General features: G+C 51.8%; 1 protein-coding gene across 6 annotated transcripts in view; it reads right to left on the bottom strand.

The window, feature by feature from the left end:
- Positions 1-15,312, bottom strand: part of DAAM1 (dishevelled associated activator of morphogenesis 1) — a 97,345-nt gene that overhangs the window by 23,633 nt on the left and 58,400 nt on the right. For all 6 annotated transcript variants that reach the window (XM_042799145.1, XM_032992467.2, XM_032992469.2 and 3 more), the window contains 12 exons: positions 9,429-9,500; positions 6,764-6,858; positions 4,596-4,929; positions 4,011-4,121; positions 3,789-3,892; positions 3,304-3,370; positions 2,890-3,007; positions 2,626-2,764; positions 2,081-2,139; positions 1,555-1,742; positions 1,070-1,381; positions 847-954 (listed from right to left, as the gene is read on the bottom strand). In XM_042799145.1, the coding sequence (XP_042655079.1) occupies positions 847-954; positions 1,070-1,381; positions 1,555-1,742; positions 2,081-2,139; positions 2,626-2,764; positions 2,890-3,007; positions 3,304-3,370; positions 3,789-3,892; positions 4,011-4,121; positions 4,596-4,929; positions 6,764-6,858; positions 9,429-9,500 (1,707 nt within the window). The remainder of the gene's footprint in view (positions 1-846; positions 955-1,069; positions 1,382-1,554; positions 1,743-2,080; positions 2,140-2,625; positions 2,765-2,889; positions 3,008-3,303; positions 3,371-3,788; positions 3,893-4,010; positions 4,122-4,595; positions 4,930-6,763; positions 6,859-9,428; positions 9,501-15,312) is intronic.

Genomic DNA, 15,312 nt, shown 5'->3' with positions numbered 1-15,312 from the left:
AACTCTCACATTGCCTAAGGAGCTTATGTGTCGGGTCCGCTCCTTCCCGGCACCATCCCTCCACCTGAGGCTGGCAAGAGCAGGACAAGCTGTTCTCTCCTCCCAGCAATGCAGCCAGACGTTCAGCAGGTGAACATGACTTTTTCAGCCTCTTTCCTTGCTTTTTCTCCTGCTTTCTTCAAAACCTCATTGCTTTTGCCCATCGTGGTCATGTCTGGGGTAAAACAAGTGTCTAATTTTCTTCGTGTGCTTTGATGCCTTCCAAACTGGGGCCATACTGCTTGAGCAGGAGATTAAAAAGTAGAGACTCTTGCCTGCAGTGTCATTATTTTGGTTTGGGATTTGTTTCTTTGTTCAAAGCTCACATTTTGCTCTGGACTCACTACAAAAATAAAAAAAGAGATCCACCCATGGTAGATGTGGGCAAAACTTAGTCCTTCTTGGCCAGAGAGGGATAGAAATTTTCCACCCAATACAGAGACATGAAGCAGTTGCTGTTAAGAGTGATCCAAAAATATTACCCAACTGTGGACACATCTGGGGGCTATTTTCATACGTTCCCTCTTTTTATTTATTTATTTTTTTTTCCTGTGATCCATCTTCCTGACACACTTGGTCAGGTGCGTGGGCAGGGGTGAAATCAGCACACCGAGCCGTGAACGGCCGCTTCAATGCAAAGGCACTGGCATGCGGATGAGAGGATAAAGCAGATCGAGTCGATCTGGCAAACATGTTGGTATGAAATAATGATGGGAGACGTGCCTTGAGACCACAAAAGAAACCGCGCGGTCTCGTAACGGCGGTGCCTTGCCCAGATGCCCACATGTGCCCCGGGCCTGCCGTTACCTGCTGTCTTTGGTAGGCGGAGAATGTCCTTTCCAGGTCTTCAAGGTCCAGGATTTTGAACACTTTTGCGTCATCTATGTCGGTCCACACAGTGCCTGCCAGCTTGTTCTGCAAGACAGCGGGAGCACTGCAGGCTGGGGGTCCCCTGCCCACCTGCTGTTCAATCACTGGGGGACCGTCCGGGCCCCTCCCGTTTCACTGCCCAAATTATTGCCCGGCTTACCTCTGGCAGCTTGGACCAGTTGAAGGACTTGAGGGCGTTTGTTGGCTGTGGGATGCTCTTCTTCTTGAGGGCCAAGCCCAGGGGTGCTCCGGGGGGAGGCATTATCCCATCCAGGGGTGGGGGACCGGGTGGGGGTGGGGGACCGCCTGGAGGAGGTGGTGGTGGTGGAGGCGGTGGCGGACATGCCCCTGGGGGTGGCGGTGGTGGTGGTGGAGGGGGAAGAAGGGATCCGGGAGCTGGAGAAGGTAAAGGGCCACCAGGAGCTCCTGGTGGCAAGGGAGGTCCTCCGGGGCCGGCGGCGCAGATCGCCCTCTGGGAGAGAAAGAGGAGGGGGGGCTGGTCATACAGAGCTGGGGGACAAACCCAAGAAACACCTCCATGCCAATTTTTATTTTTTATTCACCCCGAATTTAACCAGCATCACCCCATGGTGTTTCATGGGTTTTGGGACTGGCCCGCAATGCGGAGGAGGTTCGGGGCCTCACCCTGCTCATCTCGTGGAGCTGCGCCGTGAGATCTGCCACCTGCTGCTTGACCTGCTTGTGCTCGCTGGACTCCTTCTCCAGCTTCTCCTTCATCTTGTTCAGCGTCTGCATCATTTCTTCCTTCTCCTGGGCCTTGGCGTCGCACTCCCGCTCCTTCTTCTCCAGCTTCTGCTGAAGCTCGGTGTGCTCTGCAACAGCCCCATGAGACCATTTTTGGGTGACAAACCCTCCCTTTTGCAAAATAGCAGCGCACAGGGGACTAACCCCCACGCTGCCCTGCAGAGAAGCTGTGCAGTTAAGAAAAGGGAGCGTGTGCTCTGCCTTAATACCCCGGCCAGGACCTCCCCATGAAAAAATTAGTCTCTGCTTTGCCCATTTCCCTTGTGAGCCCCATAACATGATATTATCTCAGCCACTCTATAAACCCTGCAGAGTTCATCCAGATAAATACATGTATATGTTATCTGTTTAACTTACCATGTGTGCCAAGGTTAAAGTTAACGCCATACATCTCTCCATCACTCACCTTTTCGCATTTTTTCTGCTTGCTCTTTCCATTGTTTCACTTCATTTTCATTGACTAACCTAAAAGGAAAAGCCATGTAGCACATGAGACAACCCCACCACAGTAAACAAGCAACCATCACCAGCAAGAAACACAACTGAGCAAGCCTGGGAAGTGGGATTTAAGGCTCCCAAAGTGCTATTTCTAACATCTCTGTTCTGCCTGCCCCAGCAGGGTTTTGCAGGCTGGGATGCAGTGCTGTCTCAACAGCCCCAGGGATGCTGGCTTGTCCAACCAAAGAGCAGAAACATCACAGGGTGACAGTAACTAAGTGATGAGTAAGGAACAGTGACAGCAGCAATTGGGGGAAATAGCTCACTGAGAACACAGGGCCTGAGCTTAATTCACCTGCACATTGTGCTTAAGAGGTCAAAGTGATGCCACCTGGCAGGGATAACCCCCAGCCCCGGCCCTCTCACCCTCTGGAGCAGCAGGCAGCAAAGCCACGGTGGCCTGTGTTGGTGCTGCTCAGCAGCCAGCCCTGGGAAAGGTGGGCGAGCACTTACATTCGGACGACATTTTTAATATTGAAGTTTTCCAGGGGAGTGGCGTCGGGGTCCTGCCCTTTGTCACTCTGGATGACGATCTGCTGCACAATCCTGTCGAGCAGCAGCCAGTACTGGACAGTGTTGCCACTTCTTTTATCTGGAGGTGAAGGAGGGGAGAGAGTGAGGGGAGCAGCAGGGAGGTCGCTGCCACCCCCGGGGAGCAGATGTGGGCTGCCAAGCCCCCCACCAGCCGCGGGTTTCCTCGCCTTCCCCGGGACTCACAAGGCATTTGGAGACAGTGGTGCAGGATAGACATAAAGTGCGGGTATGCCTCGGTGTGTGTCAGCCTCTTCCTCGTCAGCTCGAACATCTGAGTCGCACTTTTGGTGTCAATGTGGACCTGTGGACAGGAGCGAAGCGAGGTCAGGCCACTGGACCGCCAACGGCATCGCCTGTTTCCTGAGACTCAGCTCCAAGCCCCACAAGCCATCCCCACCCCACGCCTGACGGACGGACAAGCCCCACTGCCCCGCAAGGAGGAGGAGAAGAGGGATGAAGTAGGCTGTAGGATGGAGGTTGCAACAGGACACACATTTTCAACATCCAAATTTTATCCAAAAGACCGCATTTTGTCCCAAGCCATGCAGGCGCTTTTAAAAGGAGCTGTGACATCAAGTGCTGGTGTCTCATACTCACTAGCTCAAACCTTTTGGCAAATTCCAGTTCATCTTCATTTCTAAGCATTTCGAAAAAATCTAAGTGCCTGACGAAAGAAAGGGGAACAAAAAAAGACTGTTAAAAGCAGATACAAATGGGACAATTAATAAATTGCAGGCAGACAGTCTGGCAGCGGCCCAGAGACAAGCAGGACTTGAAACATCGACTGGATCTTCAGTCTTGAGCTCCCAGTCATTACAGCCTGTCCAAGGAGCCTTTGGGGATGAGGAGGGGAGGAGGAGGCTGGCAGCATCCCCCAGGTCCCTGATGGCACATCCTTCCCAGCTCAACCCTATGTTAGAGCACAGCAAAACCATGCGGGGGTTTTCCCCTCCCCCTCTGGCAACAGTAAAGAATTTCCTCAAGAGGGGCATGCCTTCCCCAAAGGCCAAGTCCAGGAACCAGAAAGCAAGGGTGCAAGGCAAGGGCAAAAAATAACCAGTGGGCTGGGGGTCACTACTCACCGGTCAAGGGTTGAATTTTCATGCTCTCTTAGTTTATCAATGACTGGCTGGATCCCGAGCATGAGAAATTCGTATCTCAGATGGAGTCTGAAATCCAGGCTTTCCTGCAAGGGACAGTTGTGGAGTCAACACAGCAAGATGCACATCCTCAGAAAGCTTACTGAAATAAAACCACCCCAAACCCACCAGAACACCTCCCTCTCCAAGAGCCCCGGCGCTCACCACGCCTGCCCCCTGGCTCAGGACTGCGTTGATGAAGGACATGATGGCTGTCTTGAGGCTCACTTCATCTCGATACCGCCCCGTGCTCTTGTCCAAGTCATTGATCAGCGTCTGCCAAACACACAGTGTCACTTAAATGCCCAGCGACAGCCCCAGTGCTGCACAAGCAGCCAGGGGATGTGTACAGGAACAACTCCTCGTGATGCTCCTACAGCCCCCGTAGCAACCCACTGGTGATGGATCATCAGCTGCTGCCTGCTGTGACACAGCCCACCCCAGCACTTGTTTCGGCTAACATCAGCCCATCCAGATGTGCTGCAGCCTTGCAGAGCTGTGATCCCAGTGACTTTGCACAAGCAAGCTTTTTTTTTTTTTTTTTTGGTGGGTGCTGCCTTGAGTGACTGGTTCCTCACTCTCTGCTCAGCTGCAGACCTCATCAGACATGGTTCTGAGGTAATCCCCGGAGTATCTGAGTTGCAAATGGCCATAATAAATCATTTGCAAACGGCGTTTAGATATTTGGCAGGAGGAAGAGAAAAGAATGTCGAATTCTGGGAGCTGAGGGGTGAGTTGAGACCCACCTACCTGAAAACGAGTCCGTTCACTGGCGTATTTCTGGTAGTGCAGCATCGCCTCCAGTACCTTTTTGTGGCCCCCGGGAACCAGGCACACGGCGCCCATGATTTCCAGCACTGCCACCTTCGTCTTAATATTCTCTGTGCTCAGACTCTGAGCGATTACATTAATACTCTCTGAATGGGCCAGGACGTGAGCCCGGCCCAGGGAGTTGTTCATTAGTGCTTTTATACATCCAATAAGCGAGGTATGTATTCGAGACTCTGCAGTCTCATAGTCCATGCTTTTGAGAAAGTTCAGAATACATGACAAGCCATCCAGGTCGATGAACCGGGTTACAAACCTGTTGGAAAGAAGGGGTTTGGCTTTAAACTCAAATGCTAAAGGACCCTTTTGCCCTCAAACAGGGCTGAGTTGTCTGTTGTTGTAAACCCAGGGACTCCTTATGTATTTTTTCCTGGACTTTGAATAGCAGAAAGCTTTCAGGACTCCTATGGCCCAGAGACAGGGATGGGGTTGCAAAAATCAATATAATCAGCGCCTGGTAGTATAGGCAACCAGGCATCATCTGCACAAGGTTGTCCAGAACTAGGGTATTTGGAAGAGGATCATCTAACCCATCCATCAGCAGAAGCCTCAGGGTTTGGAGTTGGCAGCCACACTGCTGCAAATCTTCTCAGTCCCCAACCTGGGTCTTAAATCTCACTCAGTTGGGACCAGTTTTGCACAGGATTGAAGAAGGTGCCAAGACCTGGAGTGGCCTCCTCATCAGCCACAGACACCCCGACATCAGCTGAGCCCATGTCCCTGACTTTCTGCCTCCTGCTACCTCTCCTGACTCAGCATCCACACCCTTCTCCTTCCTTAGGCACATCTCACCAATTTTAGGGGATTTCTGATTTCTGATTTTTATGATGACTTACAATGCCGCTAAACAGAAAGTGGACAGCAAACGCAGGGCAGTGCCCCAGGCAGATTCACTACAGCAGGCAGACATAACACTGCAGGCTGCTCAGGTATTTTAGGACCTCCGTGCCCGATGCGATCCAGGCCGGGTGTATTTTGGTTTGGCAAAAGGCATGGGCTTGGAAAACAAATGAGCCAAGAACATCCCAGCTCTGGGATGATTTTAATTCAAAACAAGCCATGCTGATGCGCAGCAACAAAAGGGGTAATTGCAGGCTCAGGGAAAACTGATTTCTCTGCTTCAAAGCCTGCACTTCTTCCAGTCAAAGTCAATAGGAAATTTGATGTTCATTGCCCTGGGAGTAAAAGCAGGTCCAACAGGTAAAATTGTCTATAAAGTCTGCTGGATCCTTCTGGCTTCCAGTGAGACAGACTCACAAACCACTTTTAGGGACTTTGGAAAATTTCATGGCTGGGTTCCAGCCCTGCTCCCAGGGGACTGTGGCGAGTCAGCACCCAGGATGTCAGGGTTCCATGGAAACTGGGTGCTCACCCTCGACCCTTGGAACTTCTTACCAAGTACCAGCACCAGAACCATTGCAAAAGCGAAATGGAAGAGGTGAATGCAATTACAAGCAATAGCTGCTTCTTCCATAACCAGACCAGGTCATGAAAGATTCTCCCATCAGAAAATGTTGACCTGAGGCATCTTAAAGGTTTTGCAGGTTTGTGCATGCAGACTCCAGAGAAACTGAGTTTAGGAAAAACTACAGACATTCAGAAAGAGTCCCACCCATTCTTTATCCTCCCCATCAAAACCTCCTGGCAACATTTTTTTTTTTTTTGTATTTCATAAAAGCCTGAAGATTCATGTAATTTTATTCCTTTAAAAAGTGCAAGAGAAGTTGAAATTGAAACAAAGGGCCTGGTTGACCAACAAAAATTGGATATTTTTTTTATTAAATTCAATTTGGAAGGAATTTTTATATTCTATTCCAATGAGAACAAAAGCAAGTTTGAAAAAAAAGAAGTCGCCTGATTTGCCTGAACAGATGTGAAGATCCTGGTGGCTCTCAGCCACTAAAAGGACCAAGGAAAAGGAACAAAATGACAAGAAGTGAACCAAAAAAAGCAAGTGGCATTTCATGGTCCTCGCCTCCCTCATCCTTAGCAGGCCCCATTTATATTTTTATTTAAACCCCATTTCACCAAAGGACATGAATCACGAGCCATGACCATGGCAATAAAGCCAGGAAATGGAAGGGACTTGCCTCATTGGTTTTGTCCGCAGTGCAGTCTTCAAACTTTCAATTGTTTTATTTCTCTCCTCCTCATCCTCTTTTTCCAAAGCGATCAGCGATTTTCTCTGCAAAAGCAGAAAGGCAGATGTGAGAGGGGAGGTTTCCCTGCGAAACATGCACGGCCTGCTGTGCCAAGCTGTGGTGATGGAGCTGGGGCCCTAAACTGGCTCTGGAAGTCTAAAAGTCTAGATCCTTATGGCAATTGCAGGATTTGGGAAAAGGGGCAGTTTGGAAAAACCCCAGCAGTCTGCAAGGAGAAGGCCTGACCTAGGGACAGCAGGGTGAACGTGTTGCTTCAGGCTGAAGACGCTGCCTGCAACCACTCAGACAACTTGCTAGCACATGTGAAATTAAGCTGCGGGTGTTTGGGGTGTCACAGGTCAGTGACATCCCAATGCATATGGGCTTTGGAGCAGCCTTGCTGATGGCCTTGCATCTCCCCGGCCACCTGGGTTTTGTTTCAAAGCAGCAGGAAATAAACATTGGCTGGTACTGAGCAAGGCCACAGGAACCCAGTGCCCTCTTCCCCAAACCAGTCCTCGCCTCTCAGCAAGCCCTGGCTTCAATGCCCTGAGACGACTGGCACAGCTGGATCACCAGCTTGAGAGGACACATTTAGCACTGTTCTGTGTGATCATTACGTTCCAGAGTTAACACCCTGCAGGTAAGAGTGGTGTCACCCCAAATTGCTGACCTGCAACTCATCCAGACAAGCCCATGTTGGAGGATGCTCGAGACTGTTCCCCTGCAACCCTCAGACTCAGAGCAGAGAGGGGGAAAGGCTGCAATTCAGGAAAGAAGCATCCCAACTTATGGGCTCTGGATGTAAATCCTGGCATATCCCCTACAGCCCACGACCCTCCAGGAAACACACTTTGTAAAAGAAAGAGGTAAATAAGTGCATCACAGTATCTCATAAGAAAGTATCTGGCTGAACTCTGCTCAGAGATGCTGCAGGTGACATCTGTGTGATGTGAAAATGTGTTTCCAGGGCTGGAGGGGGCTGTGAGGATGCAGGGGGCTAAGCCAGCGCTAATTGGGGTCCACAGAAGGAAGGTGCTAAATTGGGGCAGGGGAGAAGGAGGGATCCTTTAGCCTCCCCTGGTACCCCTGCATCCCAATGGGTACCCATGTGCCCCTGCAGAGAAGGTGGGGGGCTCAGGGGACGCCCCACATTCTGGAGGGGACAGGATGCTGCAGCCACGCTCAGGGTCAGCCGGGCGGGTCCTGCCCACCCTGTCGCTCCCAGGTCTCCCAGTGCAACCCACCGGTGTGCATTTGGGTCGGGGACCCTTTGCATCTCCCACACTGGATTTCGCTATCCGGGGGGAGCTGGGGGCCAGGACCCTGACTCTTGCAGCTCCAACTGGGTACCACGGTTGCCTGCAGCCCCAGGCATGCACAGGGTACAGATTGCTCACTCCAATTTATGCAGCCAAGGCCACAGCTAAAGTGACACCCCGGGTGCCTCCTGCATCATCCGACGGTGCTGGGCCTTCAGGGGTGTCCGGGTGAGCCCTGCCAGCACCAGCTGAGGCTAAGCCAAAGGACTGAGAAAGGGTCTCAGCAGATATAAAGACCTGCGCTGACCCCTGCATTTAACCCAGCTCCTCCTTGGCAGCGTGTCAGGGAGATCAAAGCCACCCTCCAGGCTTCTGGCAGGCTTTGATCACAAGCTCTGCTCTGGCTCAGGGCTTGGCCTGGCAGCCCGTGGCCAGCCCCGTGTGTCCCTGCTTTCCCAGAGGGGAGCAGCACGCTCCCTCCTGCCTCGCCCCCCCGTCCCTGCTCCCCCACCCAGCCCTACTTTCCCTGTCACCTTGACCCCATGACAGCAGGGCAAAGAGGGGGGAAAAAAAAAATATACTTTTTTTTCTCAGTTTCCATGCTGCTCCCATCCCTAGTGTGGTGGCCACGAACATCAGCACCTTCAGCCTCCAAAAGCAGAAGCGAGCATGGTGGGGCTCTGAACTGTGCAGACTTGCAGGAAATAAACTGTATTTCCTACAGAAAACAGTAGTATTCTATCTCTCTCCTGGCACGATCTTGACAAGAAAGTATTTCATAAACGTATATCTAAACATGTCCCTCATGGGACAGACAACCCGCAGCGTCCTGTTTCACCGTGGCTGCCCAGCACAGAAGGGTGTCTCGGGAGCAAGGCAGTAGCAGGCATCCCTGAAAAAGCACAGGAGCTATCGGCTTCAAAGCAACCGCAGCAGCTTGGTGCCCCAGCGGCATTGCACAATCAAACGGGGTCTTTAAAAACCAGCCTGGTGGCTTTATACAGAAAGCTGCTGTTTGCCATCCGCCTCCCAGCCTGGGGCAAGATAAAAAACGTCCTTTCTGCCATAGAAACTCTGTTTTCCAGCTGTATCTGGTGGTCTAATGGAGGATATTCTTAAAAACCTTACATCAGGGGTTTCTGAACTGCTGGGACAAACTGCAAGCTACCATCAACTCCAAATTATTGAGAGGTCCACAGACCCAGAAGACGGAGAACAAGGAGGTCACAACTTTGTGGCTACAACACTTGTCACCCTCTTGGGCACAACGCTGGCTGTGCCACAGATTCTCACCACTGTGCTGCTGCCCCATGTGGGGTTTGCAAACACCAAAGCGTTGGGGAAATACTTACTGCAGCCATTGAATTCAGCTGATCGATGTAAAATTCCGGCCAGCTGGTGGCTCCTTTATTTTCTTCTTGGTCCTGGAGGGGGAAAAATGTGAAACAAAGACAGCAGATTACTAGAAATAGTGTTAATGTCCCCTGCCCTTCATGACCAACCACCTCTGAAGCACCTTTGATCTCTTGCATTACTTTATATCAATATAAGCATGACTTTCTACATTCTGAGCTCACCACCGACAGCTCCAGCTATGGGAACGTTACCTGATTTACTGAACTATCGTATTTTATATATGATCTATGTTACACCATCTGCCTGTGACTAAACTCTACCCTAATGACACTGTATCAGTCTTGTAGTTATCAGCTTCAGAGAAACCACACTGAAATTCTACATCCAGATTTCTCTTGTACTGACTCCACAGTGCCCCTGAAGGTTAGGCTGCACAGCCTTGATGAATGTGCTTTGGGGAAAAAAAAAAAAAAAAAAGAGTCTCTTACAAGTAATGAAAAGTGAATAAATGTGACACGAACTAAGCTCTACTCTTGGAGCTGGACCATGACTTACTAACATCCTAAGAGAGACTCCCGCCGCTACAGACAACGCCTCTGGGGGCTTCCTTAGTTGTTAAGAGGGAACTTGCACCTGGCAATGTCCTCTGTTAAAGGATGTCACCCCTGGGCCCATGATCGAGACACTGATGCACAGCCTCATTTCATCATCCCGGCCTACAATGCCCTGCATCTGGTGGGACTCACCAGGGGTTTTCAGGTTCTACCATGTTCCTGTAGGACATGACTGAAGGACCTCTAAGCCCAGCTCAGATAAATCACACTGCATGTCCCCAGGGACTGCCTGGAGCAAGTGGGCAGTTTTTGAGTGAATACTTCAAGATCAACCCTTTCCCCCCCTTGTATTTTCCCAAAAACTTATACCAGAAGAAGAAAAAGCGTTCACAGCAGAAATGACACACAGATCTAGGCTGTATAGTCAACCAATACTACACAAATCCCAGGCATCTCCTCTCACTAACCATCTTCAGTTCACAGCCTGACATGCTGCACAGCTTTGCCCCCTCCCTAACTTTAAGAGGTGTTTGCAAAGGTCATCCTACACCACACTGCCTGCAACGAGGGGAGCTGGACGACCTACTCCTCTGCTCCCCCGTCTGTGCGTGCAGACAATTACTGATCCTCCGGCTGATATCAGCAAACCCAAGGAACAGAGTCCCAAATATTTACTGCAGATCAAGAGGCATACGTGGGAAACGTTTGTGCATCCAAACTTCCCAAGCTGCAGCTTGCCAAGATGAGAAAACACGGAGTCAGCGATAGGTAATTTGGATGGGACCCAGTTCCACCCTGGGCAGTGCAGCCCATCCCCGCAGACCTGACCCTTTGCTGTGCCTGGCTCCGGGATGGGGACAAAGGAAATTTGGGAGCAACAAGGGACCTGGCAAACCCTTGGGCATCTCCTGTGACATGCTGAGGGCCAAGAGAAATTGCCCGTCCACCCCTGTGGCCACCTCCAGCCCTCTCCAAGCGGTGTGATCCAGCCTGGCAGTAACCAGATTGCCCTGAGCAGCTCTCCACGCCGCCGGCTGCCCATGCCCTCGGGCAGGCTGCCCGCTGACAGATGCACACTCAGGAGCCTCGCTTTTTAAAAATCTTCTGTGGATCTGGTAAAGTTTAAAGGAAGTAAAATAACATTCCTGAGCAAGAAGATTGCATTCAGCCCTCCCTGCCCTCTGCTTTAATACTTTGGGTTGTTCTTCCCTCTTTCTCCTGCCAGGAATGGAGGTTTTGAATGAAACACTTGATTTACCTGCCTTCCACGTTTCATTTTTTTTTTTTCCACTCAAGCAGGAATCAGCAGAGAACAAGAATTTTTTTTGAGATGTTAGAAAAACAACAAAAAAATCTGTCCTAGCCATGCTAGTGCCAAGCCTAATAAACCTGAAGGAGGTCCCACTGCCTGCCTCTGCGTGGATGGAGGACCATTCATAGTCATGCTCTGACAATTAGTTTTTGACAGCAACAAACAAAATGGTCCCCATCCTGTCCAAACAGTGCTTAAAAAAAGAAAAATGCTCATCTGCTGGCTGAGCGTGCAACACCCAGACTGATGGGGAGAGACAGGGATGCCTTTGGTCTTCTTGCAGCCAGGAAAACAGGATGCACTGGCTTATCTGCTTTCTCCTCTGCTGAAAACTCTCCTCCAGCAAAGGCAAGAGGACAGAGGGGCAAAGACCTCTTGCTATCCGCTCGCAAACTAACCCAGTGAAGCAATCCTCTCCAAATAACCTGGGGTCTGTCTGGCTGCCCATCTTGTCCCATTTCTGGCCACGTCTGGGACCACGTGCAGGGACTGTCACCTGCTAGCACAGAGTCTGGCCACCTGAAGCCATGGCCAGGGGGACGTTCCCACCATGGTGGGGGAAACCCAACGCCTTCCCAAGGGGATGGGAAGAGGACACCCGCTTGCAGCTGCCTGGTTGTTCAGAGCTTCCCACCACTGGATTATGTGGAGAAACACTTGCCGTGCCCACAGGAATCCTGGCAGCTGGCGTGTCTGCTCACACACAGCCTGACAAAAGACATCCAGGTTGTCAGAAAGATGCTCAGGAGCACAAAGTGTCAAGGGGCTTGAGAAACAGGGGTGTAATTTATATTTATGAATAGAATGGAAAGGCACAAATTATACCACCACCCTCTGTGGAGCCGAAGGAAGGTCTCCTGCTTCTCTGGAGCAGGGTGGGAAAAGCAAACCATCACATTTTGCAAAGTATTTGTCACCCCAGGCACACACACATCCTTTCTGCAACCTGTGGGTTAGGGCCATCCGTTTAACCCAGGTGGGACCACCAGTCCCCAGGAGAGAGGTGGGAGCAGGATACAGTGGAACTGCCTGTGGTCAACAACCATGGGGACGCGGGGATGTGAGGTCAGGCTGCACCCGATGGCAGCTTCAATCTATAGAGCATTGTTTGCATTATTTTCCTGCAACCAAAGGGAAGTTTCCTGGTGTTAGACTTATTCAGTGCCGCCCACCCATCCTGCTGGATGACCCCATCATTCCTCAGTGGTGCCAAGCAGCTGGGGTGAGGCTCAGGCCACCTCCCTGCTGGGTGACAATCCCGTCTGACACAGGCAGCCAGGTCTTTCTGGTTTCTCAGCTCACATCTCACATCTTCCTAAAGGACAATCCCATCTGCTCCATGGGTGCAAAAGCACACCCCTCGCTGGGACACACTGCTGTACACAGCACACCGGCTACATGCACCAGAAACAGGAGAGAGCACATACACGTAGCGGAGGCACTGAAGAAGAAGGGAGGGATGCTGGGGAGCCACAAGCACCGTGCACGTCTGCCAACCCACCCCTTTGAGCTGTCCTATGTTCTCCTGCAGGAAGGCTCTGCACAAACCCTGCAAAGCCTGCAGGCAAAGACTGTGATTTTTCCCAGCTTTCCTGCCCTGCTTTAGAGGCTGGCATGCAAATAGTGTCCCAGGGGATGGCGGAGCCATGGCACCCACATGCGCCTTGAACAAGGTCCAAAAAGGGACCAGGTCCTGTCACCTCCTGGAGATGTCACTGGAGGTCCTCCCCATCACCCTGGGGTACCATCAGCACCTCTTAACAGAAGCATCCCTCTCCCACCAGTGCTTCCAGCAGCAACACCAACTGGGAAGGGTGGCAAGATCCCCACCACAGCACAGCACAGTACCTCGAGCTGTCCAGATGCACCCAGCCAGGAGATTTGGGCACGGAAAAAGATCTGTGCTGAGGAATGGGGTGGGAAGGCAGCAGGGCCAGCTCATCCCATAACCCAGGACCTTCCCACATGGTATGAACACCTGCGAGGCGGGCAGGGATCCGGACCTGCTGCTTGTTTAGGGTTGAAAAGGAGCGGTGGAGCAAAAAAATAAAGGTCTCCAGCGGGGGCGGAGGGGAGGCTGAACAACAAAATTGGCTAAACTGCTCATTTATAATTAACGTGCTGCATTATAAATATTTCCCTTTGCTCTGCTCCCTCGGGCTCTTGCATTTCCTCCCCGAAACCCCCGATTTAGAGAGCACTCTCAATTAAGTGCAGCAGAACCTCATTAATTCAGATGAGCAGCCGGGCAGGCTCCTTGGAAATCAGCTTCCCAGGCAAAGGGGGACAGCACAATAAACCAGGCAAAGATCAGGGCACAGGCTTCCCTCATTGCTGCTCAGTGGTAATTACTGCGGCTAATGGTCTACAGCACACTGATAAGTGTCCTTTAGTGCATTCGGTGGGGTAAAGAAATCTCTGACAAAGCAAGCCCGGAGGGAAGTGACTCACAAGACTTTGCTCAGAGGCAGGAGGAGGGAGGAACCTCTCTGGGGCACCACGGGTTGAAAGAGTGAATTTGTAAAATGGTTTCCCAGCACCCAGGGTGGGTTTTGGGGATGTGAGCTTTGCAGCCTGCCTTCGACAAGGGATGCCCAGATGTGGAGCTCAGCACTGCCAACATCAGCTCTCCAGGATGCTCCATCGCATCCCATGTGGCTGGTGCCAGGGACACGAACATTTCCCGATTTCTGCTTTTCTGGGCTGTGTTTAGGTCTTTGCTGTGTTCACGCTCTTCTCAAGAAGCACAGAAGTGAGGGCTGATCCAAACCCTGCTGACAGCCTGGCACCCTGATGGCTGTAATTGCACAGAGCAGGGGCGGGTATCCCTCCTCATCTGTAACATTTGCATCAACAACCCTCACTGTCTTCCAGGAAATGGCCCTGATGGACACACGTGCTTTGTTATAAAAATTAGGAAATGCCGAAGCCGTGCAGCCAAGGGCAATCTTTGCCCTGTCCCCTCCATTTCCCACCTGCTCCCCTTGATACCCACTTCTTCCTTCCAGGCAAAAATAGAAATCACATCAGCTGGGGCCCCGGCACTGCTGCACCCTCTCCTTGCCCCCACCGCCCTTCGCCCCCGGGGTCTGTGCACGGGGGCTGACGGATGCTCCTGCTCGGCTGTTTCGCACTGCGGTGGCAGTGGCGGGGGGGTTGTCACGGTGTGAACCTGGTGAGCAAACTCCATCCCCCTCCATGGGCTCCGGGTGCCACGGGGAAAGCAGCACCCAGGCAAGACGCTTGGAGGAAAGACCTCCAGGAGAAGGTCACCCATCTGCCAGCTCCCTTTGCTCTTTGTGGGGAGATTTCAGGCTTCCCAGTCCTGCCACGTCTTGGTGACAACCCTGACACTTCCACAGCCCACGTGCCTCCCCCTTGGGGTGTCAGCTCCCACAGTCAAAATGCTGTCGCTCTTCAAAGTGACCCTCCTCAGGACACTGGGCAGCAGCACAGAGGAGCTGGTGGCTCAGCCAGCTGTGGCACAAAAGCAATCTGCAGGCTGGTCCTGGCCTCATTTGGGCCCCATTATTTACTCATGGAAGATGCATCTCCATGAGTTCCTGCTACTTTAACCTGCAGGAATGCAGCCACCAGGAGCAATGCACCCTCCTGCTTGCAGCATGTCCTCATAGCAGTGGGGAGAAAGACACCCATGAAGCTCCTCAGTGCTTCGTTACAGCTGCTCTGCTTCTAAATCAAGCTTCTGGTGACTCCTTTTAGATGCCCAGCCTGCAGGCAACGTCTCTGATCCATCAGCCTCCTTCCCACACTTGTAGCCCATGGTGGTGGTGATGGATCTGGAGCTGCTCTGGGATAACTGCACCCCAGAGGGCAGCTGGACAGGTTCCCCAACTGCCTGATGTCCAACACACCAGGTTAGATCCTTCAAGGTGAAACCAAGTCAGAAGGAAAGGGCTGGCTTGCAGCAGCCAGCTCCAAGCAAATCCCAGAGAGACTTTTAGCAACAACACTCGTGACTTTGATGGTTCAGCTCCCTTTTGGCACCTGCAA

Source organism: Tyto alba, unplaced genomic scaffold, assembly GCF_018691265.1.
Source record: "Tyto alba isolate M040663 unplaced genomic scaffold, T.alba_DEE_v4.0 Super-Scaffold_29, whole genome shotgun sequence".
NCBI lineage: Eukaryota > Metazoa > Chordata > Aves > Strigiformes > Tytonidae > Tyto > Tyto alba.
The sequence above is the reverse complement of the archived record's forward strand: the minus strand, read 5'-3'. Positions and strand labels throughout refer to the sequence as shown.